Source organism: Hesperophylax consimilis, chromosome 3, assembly GCF_061612785.1.
Source record: "Hesperophylax consimilis isolate HC1 chromosome 3, BYU_Hcon_1.0, whole genome shotgun sequence".
Lineage (NCBI taxonomy): Eukaryota > Metazoa > Arthropoda > Insecta > Trichoptera > Limnephilidae > Hesperophylax > Hesperophylax consimilis.
Window position 1 is genome coordinate 17,506,888 of NC_142838.1, and position 21,787 is coordinate 17,528,674.

The window sequence follows — 21,787 nt, forward strand, 5'->3', positions numbered from 1 at the left end:
AAATTTGAAATCACAATCACCATAGATATTTATTTATTTTTAATTTCACGCCCGGCTGGGCATTATATATATTTTTATTTATAACAAAGAACATCTAAATAATAATAATAAAAAAAAATCAAAGCAAAATAAAAAAGAAACCTAGAACCCTACCACTACTTGATCGATATTTTCAATTTCAGGGACCGGTCCCAAAAATATAATGGGTTAAACAGACCATTTCAATTAAGTCGAACGGTTCCATCAATTTGGTTGAGTTGAACGTAAATTTTAACCGTGTGGAGATGCATTGTATGAGATAACGGGGCGTGGCTATCAAGTTGAATTGTTGTACCGCCAGAGCATCCAATCATCATTCAACCACCCAACTGTCCAACCAAATTAAATTGTCTGTAGCGCTGTTTAAACAACGAATAATAATAAATAAAGTGCCATGCAAGACTGATTGACTGACTGAGAACGTTTTGACATTACACAGGATGTCCGGGGGTAAAGTGCAGTAACTTTTCATTCTGCATGATGGTAGAAGTATAACAGACGAATAATTTTTTTCCCATACAAAAACATTTTTCCATAGAAGAATAATTATTTTCCAATACTAACAATTCGACTTTTTTCGAAATAGCACATTTCAAATTTATTTAAAGAGATACGACGAATGAAACTGTAAAATGCTATTTTAAATATTTTTATTCTATAAGTACCATCGTACGACTGAATGTTTTCGTTTCAGAGCCATTTTTATAATTTTATTTTCGTGTCAATAGTTACGGATGCTACTAGAGGGACCACAATTTTTTGTTTATTTTTATAAAGTAGGAGGCATGCTGCATATATGTTCCCCAGAGTAGCAACTGACGAAATTGAACCAACTATCCCGCCGTCTGTACGTATCATTCAACAGTCGAACCAACTAAATTGAGTGGTCTGAAGGGGGTTTAAATAACCGATCCACATTCGGTTCCTCACCCACTGATTAAAAGTGATCGTTTTACTTCTTTAGCATGACTCTCCCGACCCATCTCCTTGCACCGCAGTGGGGGGGATACCAACCAAATTGAGTGGTCTGTAGGAGGTTTATAGAACCGATCCACATCTGGTTACTCACAGACTGATTCAGGGAGATGTTTTTACCTCTGCAGCAGGACTCTCTCGACCCATCGTCTTGCACCTTAGTGGGAGGAATACCTTTATCCTTCCATGATCTTCCTCTTCTTCCTTTCCTTAAAAAACATTTACACAGCATATCCAAAGATGACAGGGGGTCTCCTGTGTGGAGCTAATGTAAAAAAAAATCGGTCTGGGGTACCTGGAACCGCAGTTACAAATCCTTTGGTTCTGTCTTTCTGTCTAGTGAGTATTTATGGTCATTTATGGTTCTGTCAGTTGATTTATGGTTCTGTCTATGGTTCTGTCGTTCTGTTGCCAGTGTTGCCAACGAAGGCGATTTATCGCCACTTAGGCTACTCAGAACGAGAATCGGCGACGTAAAAATCTAAAAGGCGACTGGTCGCCGATCAGGCTACCTCAAATTTAAAAAAAATGTGAGGAATTTTTCGAAATGGAACCCCCCCCCCATGGATTTCAAAATTGTTTTATTTTGTGGGGAGTACTTATTTTGAAACATTTTTGTGGGGAATTATGATTTACAGAAATTCTCTAAAAACCCCCCCCACCATGGATTTAGAATAATAAAAGGGGGAATCAAGCTCACGTAGAATATTTGTGGGGAATATGTGGGCAGAATTACTGCAACTGAAATTCGGCTACATTAGGCTACTAAATGTTTGAAAAACGGCGACATTAGGCCAAGATCCGTTGGCAACACTGTCTGTCGCCGTCGATCACCGTCTATGATTTTATCCGATTCTGTCTTCTGTCAATTTATTGCGTCTGCTTGAGTGCTTATTTATAATTTAACCTTTTAGAATATAAATATCTTTAAACCAAGTGTGTTATAAAGTATATATTAGAAATGTCTGACGGTGATGATGATTTCATGTGTGAAGAGGAGGAAGACTATGGATTGGTATATACAGAACACAACTTATTTTTAATTTAGCTATTCTTGAGCTATCAGGGCAATCGAGGAACTGGAGAAGCTTTATTTCCAGCCGAAGTAAACATCGATCCCCAAATTTTGATGGCTTCGTGTCTTGATATTTTATTCATTTTTATTATTTTGATAATAATATGCCAGGAACTACCCAAGATTAGACGAAAAGAGCAAAAATTGCTCAAATTTTGAAATGTTCAAAATTAATGCATGATACATATTGTCATAAACTTTAGTCATTATTTACCTAACAGCCACACTTTTAGACGCGTATTATGGAAATTACACTTTGTTTCAAGAAAAAACTATTTGCATACACAAAATAGGTTATTAGGTTCTTAGTATGGGTTGATTAAGTAATATTTACCTAATCGCCGCGCGTTTAGGTGCGGATTATGGAAATTACACTCTGTTTTAACAAATACTTCAAGAAATAACTTTACATGCACCAAATAGGTTATTAGGTTTTTAGTTTGGGTTAATTAAGTAATTATTGCGTAATTAGATTGAAACGAAACTTTCGCAAGTGTATGTACTAAAAAAAGTCCAAAATGGCGACAAAGGTATCTTTTTATAAGGTAAATTGTGAACTTTAATAAGAAGAGAATTATAATGCATCTTTACCATCTCTCCCGACGTAAATAGTTGTGTATGGTAGTAATTAAGTTGAAAAGAAGTGTAATTTCCATAATCTGTGTCTTAAAATTGCGGTTAGGGAAATATTTACCTAAATTACTATTTCTTACTTGAGTAAATATTCACTATTCCGCCACACTGTGCCTAGTTACCAAAAACAATACTTCGTTGCAACATAATCACTGTAGGAAAAAATTATTAAAATTGATGCATTTAAATAGCTAACAATCCATTATTATGGCAGCAGAGGTGCATCATTCCATAGGAGTTACAAGAGTGAAGAAACTTATCAGATTTTCTTACCTTATACACGGAATCTGAACCAATTTATCGATCGGTGTCGTGTCAAGTAATGATTGTAAATCATCAAACACTCAAACAGTGATTTATTCTTGACCTAAAAATAATAATTACTCATTACCTGTTGACCCTCCACTATAGCTAATAACATTCACATTTGGCTTTATTTGTATTTAACACTGTAAAATGGTTCCAGATTTCAGTGTTTTTTATTTACTGATGACATTATAATTATTATTTTAGTTTTTGCATATATTCACCTTCACCCGACTGCGAAAAGTTCGATATTAAAATTTAACATCTTCAATACAATGACTAATTAATGTACAATTATGCATTCTATCAAAAATATCACAATTGTTATTTATCGTAATAATAATATACAACTAATGTATTGAGTTTTCTAAATTGCAAGGTACCTTACTAAATGGAGATCTTACGATGTTGTTGCTAAGCTCTTCTCTTCCTGCAGGTGCTTTAGGGTTTTTCTGATTCCTGAAACAATCCCACATAATATTGCACTTATGAGTAGGGAGAGTCTTCTAGATTAGCTCCAAAATAAAACAGAGCACAAAGTTATCACTAAACAGTATGGTGTAACATGTTTATTTATCGGCCAATAGGAAGCCTGCAGGAATCTTGTTCAGAAGAATCTAGTTTCGTTCCATTATTTGTGAACTTCTAACACATTTCTGGTTTCCAGTTCCAACCGTCAAACATTGATAGTAAGTAATGGTTCTATTCAAGATGATTCTATATTCATGATCTTCACGAACTAGATGTAGAATTGTCTGTGTTAATTTAAAAGCATTATTTCTAGAGATCCTGATAACCAGGATCCCGGAAATCCCGGACCTTTGACGGCACCGTAATCCCGGAGCTGCCTTTTTCTTAATTCCAGCATCTTTTATTTGCTTCACAACCTTGTTTCAACCTTTGGAATATCTTTTTTTTATTGGCGAAATGTCATTTATCGCACAATATTCTAATGAATTGTGAATTATTCACATGAGAAAAAAAAATTTGGAGTAGATTATATTTATTGCGCTGCTTCTTAGAAGTAAGTATTGATCACGGATTTAATTTCAAAACCTTTTCAAAAATAAGAGCACCCGGAGATGTAATATGAAATATTTTTAAAAAGAAGCCGAAAAATTTTAAATTAGAAGTATGAAAAATATCACTAGGATTTAACCTTTATGCGGGCCCGCCATTTTTTTATCACTAGTGGGTGCGGGGCGGTAATCTACCGTCATCTCGTTTTTACTTATTTTACAGCTCACATCTCACCATATACCTTTGTAAATGGGGTTTATTGAAGTGAAACTTCTTTACGCGCGTCATGCAATTTCGAGGACCGGAGTAAAACCGACTCATGACCGAAACGAAAATGCGGGTACCCCCACCACCGATTAAAGTTCATTTGATCTAGTCAAAGTTTTGAAGTAACATATAAATGCTTCTTAGCTCATCCCGACAACTGGCGTTGGTGGTGTAATGGTCAGCATAGTTGCCTTCCAAGCAGTTGATCCGAGTTCGATTCTCGGCCATCGCACATTATTTTTTTGTTTTTAACGCCTTTTTCATTCAATATCTTATTTTTTAGTAGGTCAGAACATTTTTTAAAAGAAAATAATATTGCAAAATAATAAAAACACTTATCTCACTGTGATAAAACATTACTCCGCTAGAGCGCGCTTTGCGTTATTGTGTTGGATTAAAATTATTATCTAATCCGTATATTATGATAATTGTATTACATTTATTTAATTAATTTATTTATTTTGATAATATGTAATAATTTACAGAAAAAAAAATTAAAACTATCTCCCTCTGATAAAATATCCGTTCGCTAGAGCGCACTACGCGATCTTGTGTGGGATTCTATTTCTGTACATTGTACATTATTTTTAAAAATATATTATATTTTGGGTGTGATGTAGGTAACATTATAAAACATAACAAGCTCTCATATTTTCAGAACCTACATAATATAATCAATTTATGCGGCTTTGCTTACAGTTGGTGCTCAGCGTGGTTGGCTTTCAATCAGTTAAGCGAGGTTCGATTCTCGGCTGTGGCATTTTTGAAGTGAAACCTTGTTGAGGTGGGGGAGCCGCTCACGAACGTTCTCTCTCTTCTCTTCTTTCCTCTCTCTCAGACACCAGCGAACTGCGCCACGCCAAGCATCAGCTGAAACTAGAAGTTTCACTTCTGTCTTGCGTAGGCTTGACACACCCACTTTTTTTTTTAATAGAGTCGTCAAAACACATGTTTAAACAACGAAAATATATATTAAAATTTATAACATACAATATATATAAAATAGTTATATGTACAATAAACAGACTCGTGAAAGTTGGGTAATCAAGTATCATAATATTACTGTCAAGATAGGAAAGCATTTATTACAATATCCCTATAATAAATACGTATCTCCAAGAAGAATAAAATATTACTGTCAAAATAGGAACTCATTTATTGCAATATCCCTATAATAGATACATATCTCCATTTTTTTTTTTTTTTTTTTTTTTTTTTTTTTTTATAAATTTAATTTAGATTAAATTTGATAATATTATTATTAAGTTCTGCAAGTGTTTTAGTTTTTTATTATTGTGACAGCTGTTTCGGCTTACAAGGCCATTTTCAAACTGTTTGAAAATTTGAAAAGTTTGAAAATGGCCTTGTAAGCCGAAACAGCTGTCACAATAATAAAAAACTAAAACACTTGCAGAACTTAATAATAATATTATCAAATTTAATCTAAATTAAATTTATAAAAAAATTAAATGGAGTTCTACGAATTAAACACAAAAACAATAAATACATATCTCCATGAAGAATAAAAATACAATAATAATAAAGAAGTTGAAAATTATGAGAGAAAAACAGGAATATGTTTATGATAGCATGTAATTATGATCCTGTTGGACGCAAGTAGGTGCAAAGCACTGCAAAACATTAGTTTATTACTGTTTTTACTTGTACATGCAATAAAACAAGAAAAAAAACCCGAAATTTATAACTCATATATTCTTCCAATGGTCGGAGAAATTAGTCACACCACCGGGCTCACGGCGGTAAATTACCGACAACCTGACGCTTCCAACTTTTGATGATGACTGGCACGCGCGACCTGAAGTCCGAGAGATGACGTTACACACATATGCAGTAACTAGAGAATACAAGCCCATCCCGAGCTTCTGGGAACCCGTAGGACGGGCGTTAGACTACCGTTAACACGTCCGCTTGAAGGTTAAAATCAATACCACCCGCCAGTGTGCAATCTGTATGGGTTTTTTCGGGATGTGGAAAAATAGGGACTAAAATAAGATCATCACTAAATTAGACACTTTCATCTTATTGATGTCTCATTTTAATTCACAAAATATTGAATGAGTTTTTTTTATTTCATTTGTGTTTTTTTTCTTTTGAGTAGCTACTTTATATTATTGGAATTTAGTTAATAATGTACGTTTCCTAATCTAAGTATAATATTTGTAAAATATAAAGAAAATATTTTTTACAACTCTTGTTTTTTTAATAATAAATTTAAATTTTCGGTGCCAGACCCGGGATTGAAAAATGCTAGCACAGTAATCCCGGTTCTGAAAAATATAATTGTTTCCAATTCTGGTAATTTTAATAATTTTTTCTACAGTAATTAAGTTAGAATGAAAAAATAGTATTTGGTAATTAGGCATATTTAGAGTGAGGCGGAATAGAATAATAATGTTATATTTTAGGAATATTCTGAAGATAGCAACTCCGAGCCCGATGTAGATTTGGAGAACCAGTACTACAACAGTAAAGCTCTGAAGGAAGATGAGCCGCGGAATGCGTTGGCGAGCTTCCAGAAGGTGTTGGATCTGGAAGGGGGGGAAAAGGGCGAGTGGGGGTTTAAAGCTCTTAAACAAATGATTAAAATTAACTTCAAATTGGTAACTATTTATTACACTATAAATATATTAGTACATTTCATTTACATTTGTCAGAAAGCTTCTTTTAACTTGCTTTCTCTTTTACAGGCCAACTATAGACAAATGATGCATCGCTACAAACAACTACTGACATACATCAAAAGTGCAGTTACCAGAAATCATTCGGAAAAGTCAATTAATTCCATTCTGGATTATATTTCTACGTCAAGAAATGTAAGTTAAAAAGTTTAGTTTTATAAAAGTTGACAATACTTACCTACTATGTATAATTATAATATTATTTTTTTTTAGATGGAACTCCTGCAGGACTTTTATGAAACGACTTTAGAAGCTCTTAAAGATGCCAAGAACGATAGACTTTGGTTTAAAACAAACACAAAGCTTGGAAAATTGTATTACGACAGGGGAGACTTTAATAAATTGGCCAAGATATTAAAACAGCTTCATCAAAGTTGCCAGGTATTCATATACTAATTTTCTTTGTAGCTATTGATATAATTTTCAATAAAAATTGCAGGAAAAACCACAAATAATATTTTTTCAAACATTAAATGCCTTTCATGGTCTGCATTCATGAAATGGAAATATTTTACAATTTCTGATTTCTTGACATATTTTTATGCTCAAATTTGTATTTCATGGATTCCAAAAAAAAAAAACTTTTTTCGATTAACAGTGGGTGAAGTTCCATGATTTTTTTGAAAGAGAGAAATAAAGATGATATTATGCCAAACAAATAAATCTTGACCCTTTTATAATGATACCATCTTATATTTTTTGGTTTAACTTTAACTGACCTCTGGCTTGGGTAACAAGGGAACTGAGGCAACTGTACATAACATCAGTAAATGTAACAATAGCTTGTGAAATACAGATAGGTAATGTGGGGTGATAATAGCTCCACCTATTTTGTGTTTTCTTTGTTTCCATTAGCTGCGCCGGCAGGATTACGACGCGGCCACGGGTATTCTCAGTGTTTCAACAGACGATGTAATTACAACATTCTATATCATTTTTATTTCCCCCTGCTAAGATCGTTGAATTTTTAACCCCTTTCTCAGATCACCTAACTTAGATTACATCTTATTACATTTCCCCACCATGTGTGTTGCATCTGCTTTCAGGGAAGTTTAGCAACCCAAATGTCAAAGCACTCAACGATGAAAATTATTTGAGGTCAAGATTTAAAATATTTTGGAATTACATTTTATTTCTCTCGTTTTTTTAAATGCATATTATAAATACATTCAATCTTATTAGATATTGAGAATAATTTAAATTTCAGACTGATGATGGTGAAGATGATCTGAAGAAAGGAACGCAGTTACTGGAAATATATGCATTGGAAATCCAAATGTACACGGCACAGAAGAATAACAAGAAACTTAAAACCCTCTACGAGCAGTCTCTTCACATTAAATCTGCCATCCCGCACCCCCTCATCATGGGTGTCATTAGAGGTATTCAATATATGTAATACATATTATGTTTTACACTTACAGTACCCCAGATTCTCAGTGGCCCGCTTTATCAAACCTCTAATTGGCAGGTAATCTAAAACCCTCAAATCAGCCGTTGGTGCTGGTGTAGTTGGGTATCATGTCAGCCATTATTCCTATGCAATGGCTTTTTTTTACAAAATTATTTTTTTAGAAAAGTTCAATAATAATAGTTATTAAAATATCTCCATGTTGTATTGTGCCTTTATGCTCCCTGAGAACGTCTTCTCGGAACGAACGATTCTAAGTGATAAAGAGCTAAGAAAAAAATTGACGGTGCCTTAAAAATATATAAAAACAAACAAATATGAAATAATCTATTCGCAATTAACATGTAATCTTATGAGACTACTTGATGCCTCTTGAATCTATTATAATCGTAAGTACAGTATAATTTGAACGGAAAGCTATTTTATTGGCAATATAATTATAAATTAGTACTATTTCAAAACTAGACTTCACCTCACTTTTTAACATTTTTGTTCAGAAAATCTTCTGAAAATTGTTATTTCTGTCTTAAGCCGCCAATCTCAAAAAACACCAAAACCTCTTTCTCAAATATTATGTTAAAAGTATGTGTAGATACGTACATTAAAAGTAAAACAATCTGAAATAGATTGCATTTATAAACAATCTGACTTTCTTTTTCACAATTACTTTTGGATTTATATTTCTAAATTCATTTTTAACAATTCTTTGACACTCCAACCACCCTATTAATCAACTGTTTTTTAAACTGTATCACATAGCTGTCGTAACACACAAATAATATCCAACCACATCAGCGCCATCTGCTTCGAGCTCTTCAGATTTTCTGCCATTAATTTGATGACTTTTGATTGTAATGCTTTTTAGTTCAAGTTTATTTATTTTCTTTTGACAGAGTGTGGTGGAAAAATGCACCTTCGTGAAGGTGAATTTGAGAAAGCACACACAGATTTCTTTGAAGCGTTTAAAAATTACGATGAATCTGGCAGCCCACGGCGAACAACCTGTTTGAAATATCTGGTCTTGGCTAATATGTAAGTCATTTGTAACATTATAGTATATACATATATTAAAAACTGGTCACTGGCTGGTATCTGGTTCCCTAGGTTCATCCAATCCTCAATCATGACCATATTCTACTTATTGTGATGGTAGTAGGAGATTTCAAATATTTTAGGTAATCCGGGAATGTTTGTCTTTCTTAAAAAAATATATAATAAAAAGGAAAACACTTTGTTTAAAGTCACTTTATTGAAATTTTTTATTTTTTTTTTATTATAATTATTTTTTTTTTAAAATTTCAATGAAGTGACTTTAAACAAAGTGTTTTCCTTTTTATTATTTAAAATGTCAAGTCACAATGTGTTTGCTTCTTTTGAAAAAAAAAAAATATATATACAGGGTGTCCGGAAACTCGTAGTACAAGCGGGAAACTGGTGAATCTACATCACATTTGGAGTCGATTTTGTAGTATATTTTATTTTTATTTGAGCTTTCGTTATCGAGTAAATCGAGTTTGAGGTTGATTTTTTTTTATTTTTTTTAATCAAATTCTTATAAATTATTACTGAAGATCAAAGTACCCAACTAATTAAAACTATTTGAAAGTAAAACAAATGAAGAAACTCGGATTTGAAGCATTATTTTGAAATCACCCTTCATTTAACCCGGTGTAATCATAAAATATTTCTGCTCTGCAGGGTTAAAACATCTGTTATTCAACCCTAAACACCAGAAAAAACTTTAACCCTAAAATAGCCGAAAAATATTTTTTTTTGGTTTTTTTTTTTTTTTTTTGAAAATGCTCAAATCAAAAAACTTTATGTTTTTTTGGGTTCCCCATGTGGTGTAGATTCTCCAGTTTCCCGCTTGTACTACGAGTTTCCGGACACCGTGTATATACAGGGTGTCCGGAAACTCGTAGTACAAGCGGGAAACTAGTGAATCTACATCACATTTGGAGTCGATTTTGTAGTATATTTTTTTTTTATTTGAGCTTTCGTTATCGAGTAAATCGAGTTTGAAGTTGATTTTTTTATTTTTATTTTTTTTTTTTTTAATCAAATTCTTATAAATTATTACTGAAGATCAAAGTACCCAACTAATTAAAACTATTTGAAAGTAAAACAAATGAAGAAACTCGGATTTGAAGCATTATTTTGAAATCACCCTTCATTTAACCCGGTGTAATCATAAAATATTTCTGCTCTGCAGGGTTAAAACATCTGTTATTCAACCCTAAACACCAGAAAAAACTTTAACCCTAAAATAGCCGAAAAATATATTTTTTTGGTTTTTTTTTTTTTTTGAAAATGCTCAAATCAAAAAACTTTATGTTTTTTTGGGTTCCCCATGTGGTGTAGATTCTCCAGTTTCCCGCTTGTACTACGAGTTTCCGGACACCGTGTATATATATGTATGTATATGTATATATATACATCGTCGATGTAGCGCAATAAGTCATTAAGTAAAATTTTTGGTAAAATCGAATTAGAAAACATTATGGGTTATTTTTTTATAAAAACTATGATGACTAGAAGATGTCTACATGGTTTTGGCTTAAAGCATAGCACTACGAAGTAATGCAAAATAATGTGTTTAGTTTGAAACTTTGATCACCTGGAAATGTTATGGATGCCAGTCTTTTTTATAAGCCCAGAAAAAATAAAGTATTGGGCCTGTATAAACTGCTTTAAAGTTCAATATCTCCTACTTACCAACCCTTTTCGACAATGGTTTTATTATATATAGTGTGGTAAATTAAGTTCTTTAGAAAATGATGATAAAACATTAAAATATTTGTTCCTGAACTTTACAAAACAAAATTAAACACTTTTTGGTAATGTGTTTTTCTTGCATAAATCAAAACAGGCGGCCGGTGTTAAGCGGGAATTTAAACCTTATCGCCATCTACATAAGGAGTGTTATTGTTAGCGGCCCGATTCCAAATGTTACACAACGTGGTGCATCGCCTTAAAAACAGCTGTTTTGGGGGAAGAAGTCATTAATTATATAAAATGCAATTTTATAAAAATAAATCATCAGGTTACTTGATGCCTCTATATTTTATTTGAATGTTACGTAATGTCTTCTTGCGCCACACCAACGATATATATATTTTAATGAAAATAAATAACTTAGTACATTTTTTTTTGATGAATGACTATTATATTCTTTTTCGTAGTTATTTATAATGAAATGCCTTTGTAATTATTTTAGGTTAATGAAATCAGGTATCAATCCATTTGATTCTCAAGAAGCTAAGCCATACAAGAATGATCCAGAAATCTTGGCCATGACCAACCTGGTTGTGTCCTACCAGAACAATGATATTAACGAGTTTGAAGCTATTCTCAAGCACAATAGAAATAACATCATGGATGACCCATTCATCCGAGAACACATAGAGGATTTGCTCCGCAATATCAGAACGCAAGTTTTGATAAAGCTCATTAAGCCGTACACGCGGATTCATATTCCCTTCATCTCCAAAGAACTCAATATTGATGCATCAGAAGTTGAAAATTTACTGGTGTCCTGCATTTTAGACAGGTTTGTTGGCAATTCATTTTAATATTATATTTATTTAACAGCCGCTCATCACTCCACATTTCATTCCTATTTGTTGCCTTTGTCAAATGGTCTTCTTCCTTTGTAGTGTTTTCTTCCACCAGTTTAGCTTTGAACCTCTTTCAAGTGCCTCTCTCCCGCCTGAAGCTGACACCTGACTGGCCCATCTTAACTGTTTCTTTTTTCCAACCAAGAACGCCGTCCAATGATGTTACTTATTCTATGTGCCTGACATTTGCAACCTTTGTCTTGCTCTTAATTCACTCGTATGTCTTTCTGCTAAAGGATTCCTATGTAGGATTGCTCTTTCCATGACTCTCAACACAGTAATACCCAATTAAAATGAGATAAGCATGTTGTATAACGGATATGTTTGTTATTATTTTTTTGATAAATTAATGTAAAATAATTTATTGGCGTTGGTGTCATGTATTTTTTATCAGGAGATTTTTTCAATGTGGATGAGTGTTTCAGGTGAACAATTATTGCTTATAAAAATAATTGATATGTTTGTTCTTTGTAGCACAATCCGTGGACGTATCGACCAGGTGAACCAGGTACTGGAGCTTGACAGACAGTCTCGCTGCGCGGCCAGGTACAACGCCCTGGACAAATGGACCAACCAGCTAGCTTCCCTCCACCTCGCTGTTACCAACAAGATGGCGTGATTCGTCATCTCACCAATTGAAAATAATAATCGTTTATAGTTTTCTCATGTTTGAAATGGAGTAACCCTTTTTTTAATAAGTATTGAAAGATGCATACCGCTAACATAAAATAAATATAAATGTACAAATAATGTAAGTTTCTTTTTATTTGTCAACGCTATTTTACAATTTATTGTAGCTGGTGAATATCTCACATAAAATATTATAATATTGTGTGACTGAAATCAAGACCAATGTAATGTGAACATGAAGGAAGTGACTTGCCAATAACAAAAGATATACAGCCTTCCTAAACACGTGGATGAAAATAAGCCTGGTACTTATACGTAGTGTCTGGTAACTCGTGGCACAAACTAGAACCTGGTGAATTTGCAAATCTACAACAGAACCAAAAAAAAATACTTTGGCAACTGAATGGTCAAAAACTTTTTGTGCTTCTGTGTATTTTAAAAGACAGTTAACATCTGATAGGAACCCCATGGGACCGTTTTTTCTTCTAATTTTACCTAAAAAATTCCAACTTCAGACTCGATTTACTCAAAAACTAAAGCTCAAATTATAGTTATACCACGAAATCGACTACAAATTGATGTAGTTTCATCAGTTTCCCGCTTGTACTACTGGTTCCGGACACTACATACAGGCAATAAAAATGATCAGCATTAAGCAAAATAATCGGCACAGTGGCCAAAAATTGGATCACATTTATTAATTTTATAGTGTTAAAATTATACTTTGAGTAATTTTACCCTCTTCCATTTTATTGAGAGAATATTTGTGTTGTTAACTATTTTGGTCAGTTTATCAAATAGTCAAAACGATAAAATTATTATGCATAGGTTTTTATTATATTGTTTATTTAAATTAAAGATAATATACTTAGATCTACATGGTAATTTAATATGGGTAGTATGCAATATTGTGTAGAGTGAATGCAGTACATACTTTAATTACAAATAATTATGTTTAAAACATATTTCAAGTTTTCTTTCTCGATACATAATTCTTATTAATGGAGAACTTAAACCTTTTTAAACAATTGCAATGTCAATATTGGTTACAAATGAATGGTTTTATTTGCCTTGTATACATACATAATATATTATGGTCTAACAGCTTAGATTTATTAGTAGTTCTTGTCAAAGTCAATAATTTTATAACCTAGTACTAGTATGGCTCGGTTAGTAAATTATAAAATATAATATTTTACAACAATATCATGGTACTTATAATATATAATATTATGAACTTGTATAATTAATTAATATTGCGCTGTCAAATGTTAACTTAAAGCGTTAGCAAAGCAGTATTTTTTTAAACATTCTGTATTCTCAAAGTAAATTTGTCATTCATTTTACACTTATTCAAAATGATAGTAAAAATGATGCAAATATTTATTACTAGCTGAAGCACCCAGCATTGCCCGGGCTTTATTCTGCGAAAAGGGGACAGGGGTTGTTTTTAAAAATCTTATGTGAACAATGATCTTCCTCTCGTTTTGAAAGTCAAGTGCTTTTGTGGTGTGTGTTTGTATAAAACACAAACCCACAGATACTTCTTTACATCTATATAGATTATAAAATATATACATAATAACTTTAAAAATGACTACTTTTATAAGTACATAATATGAAGAAACTGGGCATTTTATTAAATTATAGCCCAAAGGCACTTTAACACACTTCAACCAGGAAAGGTAGTTCTACCCCTTTCGGTCATTTGATACTTACTTACGGCGGGAAGGCTAGTTCTATCTTTTGCGCCGATCTCATTTCAATGGCAGAAAAGACAGAATTATTCGATTTTTTTATATGAATATTATATACTAATCTCTTTGTAAAGGTGCCAACTATATGTACATAATTATCGAATCGTAATGCAAGTCTTCTTTTTATATTTATCTCGTGCCTTTCGTTTACATCTGTATTTCAACAAAAAGATAGTATATTATTTAGAGAACATATTTTGTTATTGTAATAATTCGATTCCTGGAATGAGGATTTTTATGACCCTGAAATCCGATTCGAATCTCTATCTCTGTCCCATTCAACTCCTAAGTGCAAGCGAGCGAGAGATATCGGGTGTTTTTAAAGAAAGCAGGTATGGGCAAATACCGATAGGCGGACCATAATATACATATTTCAAGGTTAATTGAGTTGCATTTCAAATAATATTCGATTTTCGTTTAGTACTTTTATAGTTTGGTATGCCGAGTTACTAGGTAGAAATTTTTATCAAAATATTTTAATTATTTTCGAGGATGTAGTGATTTAAAAGAAATTAACGAAATTCGCTCAGGACCTTTATTTTCGCCGGGATACAGTGTAGCGCCAGCGCAAAAAATACCCGCCAGAAATGTGTTAATACCCAAGATACATATTTTATGGGGAAAGAGAATTTTTTGGAGCTGAAGGCTTTGGGTTGCGATAGTTGAGTTGTCTACTTGTCCAAGATAGCTATAGTTCATTTGTATGTCCAAGGTTTTGTATTTAACTCCATTATAACTGAGTTAAATAACGGTTATACTGTGTTTTATGTAGGTACAGATAATATTCATAAACTTTATGAAACAAAAAGTAATTCCATCACAGTTGGCGTGGCGTTACTGTGCCAGTTGATCGTGCAGCCAGGGTCGGAAGACAGGTAACGTGCTTGGATAATGTGTCTCAGGTTTTAGTGAGTCCTCTCCGTCACTCAGGGGATATGTGGCCAACATTATTGGGAGCTGAAGCTTTACCTCCTTCTCCAAGCTCTTTGGCTCGATTATAAACTGAAATTAAATATATGTAATGTTATATGTTGTAAATGATTTTACACATAATATTTTTATATGCTTTACGATTGTGCTAAATAATTTGTAGGTTTATCATTGGCGTTGAAGGTCACAAATAGTTATGGAAATGTGCAGAGGTAAGGCTGGTGCTAATGACCCTCTACCACATAGCTAGGGACCTTGCAGTGGTTGTACGAAATCCCTGAGTTTACCTGGCCCCACTTTTATACTTATATACACTATGAACTAAATATAATTAATATTCACTGATTATTGAAATAGAGCTGCCAGAATTATCACTATTGCTTGATCTCCAAGTTGTTACAGTTATAATCTTAATGCTATATTTTGAAGATAGATACTGATTCCATGTTTCCAGAGCCACACATAAATTGTACAATAATATTTATAAATTTAAAAAAAGGATATAACTTGAACATTTGGAAACACAGTGGTAAAATTCACGAGTTCAAAAATTATTGAAAAAATACAACAAAAATGTGTTCTTTGAAATCACAAAACATTTGTAAAATATTATTGTAAAGTACAGAATACAATTCACATTAATTCAATTCAATTCAAAACAATGAAAAAATGTTGTTAACTACTCACATAGACATCATATTGTATTTTGATAAGGTGGCAGCCCCTGAGGTTGGTTGGTGGCAAAGGAGGAACGTACAACAATTCATTAATCCATTTGTCCTCTTCTCCAGGCCTTATCTTTCCCCTTGATAATCCCGCCAACTCCCTTCTCTCCGTCTGAACCACCTTTCCACGGGCCATGTATTGGATTGTCTACAAATCATACAAGTTTTATTTTTATAATTAAATCTACTACTAGATGAAGACCTCCCTTCAATGACATTACAATACATCTAAACTTGTTATTATCTCACTCAGCACACTCGAAGTGAAATGACTCTAAACTGCGCTATATAAATGCGATGTTATTATTATTATTATTTTTCAAGTGATCAACTTGATGCCGTGCCAAAATAGAGCAACAGCGATTGTTGATGATACTCGTTTTTACTGCTGATTTGTGTGTTGTTTTAAATAAATAAATATAGTAATTAGACTATTTTAAACTGTGGAGTTTACTTAGCGACAGTAGTGACTGTAATTTGGCATTTAAATGCCCAGGCCTGTACTCTATTAGGCCTTGTATTTTCTCTAACATACAAACTAAAAATATGTATACGCATAAAAACATAGTTTTTTAAATTTCCAAGAATTCTACCAAAAATAATTAATCACCAAGATTGCTAAAAAATGTAGATAAACCAATACGGAAGAATCATAATTTGTATTACAAAGACTAAGCAGTTGTTTTCTTATTATTCACACAATTAATATTTGACATTGAACTGAAGGCCATATTGTGCGATTTATAATATAATTTTGTAAGAAGATTAAAGATGGGTTGTTTCAGAGAATTCGAACAATTCTTCATATTTCAAAGTTAATTACAGTTAGTTACAGTTCTGTCAAGTAACTGGCCTATGATATAATAACAGAACTTGAATAGGACATTTACAGAACTCGTATATGGACATTGAAATTTGATGAATTGTTCAAATTCTATGAAACAACCCATCCTTAGATTCAAGTTCTGCAAAAGTCCCATTTAAGTTCTGTTATTATCCAAGTACCGTGTAACAACTGGTACATGATGAAAAAAAACTGATTTTGATTTGAACCTGCACAGTACCTGAATTTGTGTGTGAAATTTATCATCAAGCACATCCTAAGCTTATCCGTTTTGTTTAACTTATTTCATGTCATCAACAGGAACAATGATGACTTCCAATCTTCATTTGAATTGGACAGGAACCCAAAAAGGATAGTGAGAATCAAAATATGTCAACGGGCTGTAAAACTCCTTACATATTATAAAGACCAGTGGTTATGATGTGGTCAGGCATGTTACTTAATCGAAGATGGAGAAATAAAGTGGGTACCCCAGCAGAAATAGACATGAGTCGAACGGTGGAAGATTTTTGGGTTCACTGTGTGGAACAAGACCAGAGTGGGATGGGAAGGCCTAGATTCTGAAGATGTATGACTATGGCACAAGAGATGATAGAACACACTTATTGAAGAGGCCAAATCCTACCCTACCATGTAAGAATGAGATTCAGGGCACTTTTGAAGTGATATTTGGCAAAAATAGGGCTATAAAACTACACAGTTTTATTTTCCAACCTCAGTGAGTGCAGCTCTCGTGCTCTTAACCGTAGTTCGCGAGGAGTTGACAATGGTGGCGGAGACTGCGATGCTCTCCCCAGGCACGTAGCCCCCGCGGTCCAGTGACACCCGGCAGCTCAGTGCGCCACCGCCCACGCAGCCCACGCCCAGCCGATGCTCCACCTCGCAGCGGAACGCTTGCTGAAATATTTACATAGTCACTTAAACAAGGCTAAGGCTGGAAATAGTGCCACGCGTACCGTCGATCGACCAACGAAGCAGCAGCGACGAGCTGGACCAATGGTCCTTGTTTTTATTATTTTAGATTAAAACACTTTTGCGGGTTATGATGTTTGCGCATGTACATACGGAATATGAATGAATAGTTTTACATACAAATTCAATATTGTATCGGTGATTCATAGCAATTTTGTATTGTACTTCACCAACTAACCTGTCAATGTTTTGTGGCAGTCTAAAAAATGACTTAGCACGTCGTCCCACCCTGTGCAGAAACTTATGTTGGCTTTAGTAAGGTAACGACCTGCAGCATGGTTCAATGTGGAACTTTACAGCACAGGGTTTTGCAGCATTCGGTTTATGACGATTGCTTACCGACCTGTGGGACGACGGGTTTAGTTTTTTTGTTGCTAGAATTATTACATCCATAAACTACACACAAAGAACCTACTTTGTATTTATTGTATATTTTGTCAATAAACGAGGGCCATCCAGAATGTAAGGTTACAAGAGCTCCTGAGGCCGGGGAAATTTTTTTGTGTTAAAGTTGGCGCTCCTAGCGTGTAGAGGGGAACCTAATGGTCAGTTTGTTTGGTTCCACGTGTTTGTCGGCAATTTTGTTGTCACAGTAAATTCTTCTGATGGAGAGGTTCTCGCACATTACCGCCACCTCCCGTAAGTGCGAGATCTGCTTGAGGTTTTGGATCCTTTTGCACAGAAGGTAGAAGCTTTTTTGGCCTCTATCGTGACGCGGGATGAGACGTGGGTGTGTCACTACACCCCAGAATCAGAAATAGTCATTTCTCTTCCCCAGCCACCAAAAGTTCAAGATGACCCATTTAGCCGGAAAAGTCATGGCATCTATTTTTTGGGACTTTGGGGTATCCTCTTTGGTGGATTTTATGCCCATTAATGCAGAGGCTTACTGCAGTACCCTAAAAAAAACTTAGAAGAGTCATTCAGAACCGCAGAAGGGGAATGTTGACCCGGGAGTCAGCCTCCTGCATAACAATGCCAGGCCCCACACCGCGCAAGTTTCACGGGAGCTGCTGACATCATTTGGATGGAATATTTCACCCACCAAAGTATGTTAAAGTTCTGAAAAGTGATGAAACAAAACCTAGGTTAAATATGTGACCAATTTTACCTGGTTTTTGTTTCATAACTTTATAGCACTTTTTATAGGTGTGGTGAATTGTCATTTTAATGAGTTATCCGGTCACTGTATTGTTAATATCATAGTGTATTTGATTACACACTGTAATTAATATTTTTATAGAAACCAAGGTTTAAGATTTTTCTTCTTTTGTAATAATTACACTCGTTCATAAGAGACTAGAGAGCTACTTTCTATACCTGCCCTTTGATCATAATTATATACATGAAATCATAATGCACAAATTAAAAATAAAAATTCATTGACACTGTGTACGGTATGGAAAATTTACCGAAAGTATTGGTGGCTCCAAGTTTAAGTCTATGGGGTTCATGACAATGAACACCTGTTGGTTCTTATGGGTCAGACCATTGGGTTCTCTGAGGGCCGCCTTGCAGAAGTACTGCACCCATCCGTGCTTCCCCAAAAAAGTAGAGGGCAAACCGTGTGGTAGACCGAGCTTAAAGGGGAAACTGTGAATTCCTGGTGATAGTAGAGATGGACCTTGACCTGGCAACATTACAAACATGTTATTAGAATTGGGATGTACCATTTTTATCCAATTACTATACACATTATATTAGTATAAAGATAGTCTTGTTGCCGGGTGGCAATATCTTCCAACTAATTACCAATGCCAGAAAATAAATAAACAACATGCATTATTATTCAATTATTATGTCAGTAGAGTCAAGTCTGAAAAAAGGAGAATTATCTTGATAGCCATGTCTAATTTATTACATAAGACAGTTTATTATGAAGGAATGTTCTTACGAAGATATGTGAGGGATGTAATAAATAATAAATTTATTGTGACGATTAATGTTTAAACAGAGTAACAACTTTTTTGCTCTTGGTGTAGTTATTGTTATACAGGGTTTCCGGGTGTAAAGTGCACAAACCTCAGGATGTGATTCTACATGATAGTAAAGGTAAAAAAGATAAATAACTTTTTCGAAATTCAATGTTTTAAGGTAGTTTTCAGGTACAAATGCTTATTGTTTGTATGGAAAAAATAACATTCTTTTAGGGAAAAATATTTTTGTGTTGTAAAAAATAACAGATTTTTGAAAAAGTTATTTTTTTAAAACTTTTAACATCATGTAGAATCACAACCAAAAATAATGTATAAGATTTACCTGGCTCGCCTAATAGTCTCATGCGGAAGTCTATGTAATTCTCCTTGTCGTATATTCGCTCCTGTCTCGCAGACCTAACACGCACCACCCCTTCTCCCACAACATGGAAATGAAGTCCTAAAATCACAAATTTACAAAAGGTTATTTAATTATCAGATAAAATATAGCTCTTATGTAATAGCGAATGTAGATTGAAAAAGTTTAACATTTGTAATAAATTATATTAAATGTCTAACTGCGTTAAAAATTGAGGCCTATTAGTAATTTTTTTTTTAAATTGTTTCAATGTATTATTTTATTTTATTTGGTTTTACGCCCAGCCGGGCGTTTACATTATTGGTTATGTTAACTGTAAATGTACACTTAAAATAAATAAATTATTGGTTTGACTTTGTTATTAAAAATATCAGAAATGGGAATAATTTAATTTATTTTATAATAAATAGCTGTAAAAGATCTGATATAAACAGGTACCTATTCCTTATTTAGGCATTGTGTTGTAATCATAGACTAAATACAACATCAATGGTTGTAATGGATCTACCCACCATTGCTAATCTGTCAAACGAATAATATGATTGCAAGGACAAGGAAGCAACCTAAAACATTTATTATTTTTATGAAATTAGGAAAACTTGGTTAGCGTTTTATGTATAATAATTCGCTTATTAGAACTGTTTTGGAACAGTTAAGTGGGTCAGAAACATTAGTTCAGCATAATATTATAATATACACACCCAGGGCAGGAGTGTCATCTTGTAGCTCAATCAACACTCTTCCAGATAGAAACTGGCCCGGAAAATATAACAACGATGTATTGTCAAATAGAATTAGAAACTTTAATAACTTTCTAGGCATATTTGTACGATATGAAACCTATTTCACCAAATACTGGCAGAGTGCATATCAACATAAGTAACCAGTTTCAAGGACTTTTTCCTGGGTAGAATCGCATGTGATTAGATGTACAGGTGAATCTACACTCGTTTATGAATCGATTCTACAAATAAGATAATAACACAGCTTAGATTACGGAACTTCGCACTTGTTTAACTTTTTATTGACTTAATATTCACTTTACTTTGGTGCACAAGATTTGTAATAAATTTGAATCGCAGCAGAAGGTGATTCTTGTTAGAACTTTCGTATTAGAATAGGTATAATATATTATGTCGATTATTCGAATTTGTATTCGTAATTACTAGCAAGAAAATCTAATAATATTATTAGTTGCCCATTTCGCAGCCGTTCGTGAAGACAATCCGCGATGTGAGACTTCAAATTTGTTTAACAGGTAAGGCGTGTACAGTCAGCCTTCTTTGGGCGGTCTGCGCGGTCCGTTTGTTTCGTACTGTCTAACCAGGTTTTTAAAAAAACAACATCAGGTACAATATCACGATTCACTTTACTTACAATTACATTTTATAACACGAGTAACCGCGCTATCGTGATGACGATATTCCCGTGATACTAGTATGTATTGTAATGTATATACCTACTTACACAAGATGAGTTTTATAACCCTTGGGAATGATATTTAATACAATGTTCGTATTACATAGGTTTGTAATTATTTAAAAAAAACTGTTTAATGTATTTATAATTACTTTATATTAAACTTACTACCA

At 33.6% G+C, this 21,787-nt stretch overlaps 2 protein-coding genes across 3 annotated transcripts; one reads left to right on the forward strand and one right to left on the reverse strand.

Annotated features, from left to right (window-relative positions):
* The first annotated feature begins 1,841 nt into the window (after positions 1 to 1,841).
* Positions 1,842 to 12,784, forward strand: alien (COP9 signalosome complex subunit 2 alien). Of its 2 annotated transcripts, XM_089648741.1 has the most exons (9): positions 1,842 to 2,029; positions 6,742 to 6,936; positions 7,024 to 7,149; positions 7,228 to 7,395; positions 7,870 to 7,926; positions 8,222 to 8,396; positions 9,319 to 9,457; positions 11,643 to 11,975; positions 12,517 to 12,784. In XM_089648741.1, the coding sequence occupies exons 1-9, from the start codon at positions 1,976 to 1,978 to the stop codon at positions 12,659 to 12,661; spliced, it is 1,392 nt and encodes a 463-aa protein (XP_089504867.1). In that variant the 5' UTR covers positions 1,842 to 1,975; the 3' UTR covers positions 12,662 to 12,784. The 2 variants fall into 2 exon arrangements, with proteins under 2 accessions (XP_089504867.1, XP_089504872.1); XM_089648746.1 differs by lacking the exon at positions 7,870 to 7,926.
* Positions 12,784 to 21,465, reverse strand: Vdup1 (arrestin family protein Vdup1). The gene is made up of 6 exons (XM_089648758.1): positions 20,897 to 21,465; positions 20,160 to 20,276; positions 19,313 to 19,530; positions 17,643 to 17,825; positions 16,047 to 16,232; positions 12,784 to 15,431 (listed from the first exon to the last, which is right to left on the reverse strand). The coding sequence occupies exons 1-6, from the start codon at positions 21,015 to 21,017 to the stop codon at positions 15,264 to 15,266; spliced, it is 993 nt and encodes a 330-aa protein (XP_089504884.1). The 5' UTR covers positions 21,018 to 21,465; the 3' UTR covers positions 12,784 to 15,263.
* Between the last annotated feature and the right edge of the window lie 322 nt (positions 21,466 to 21,787).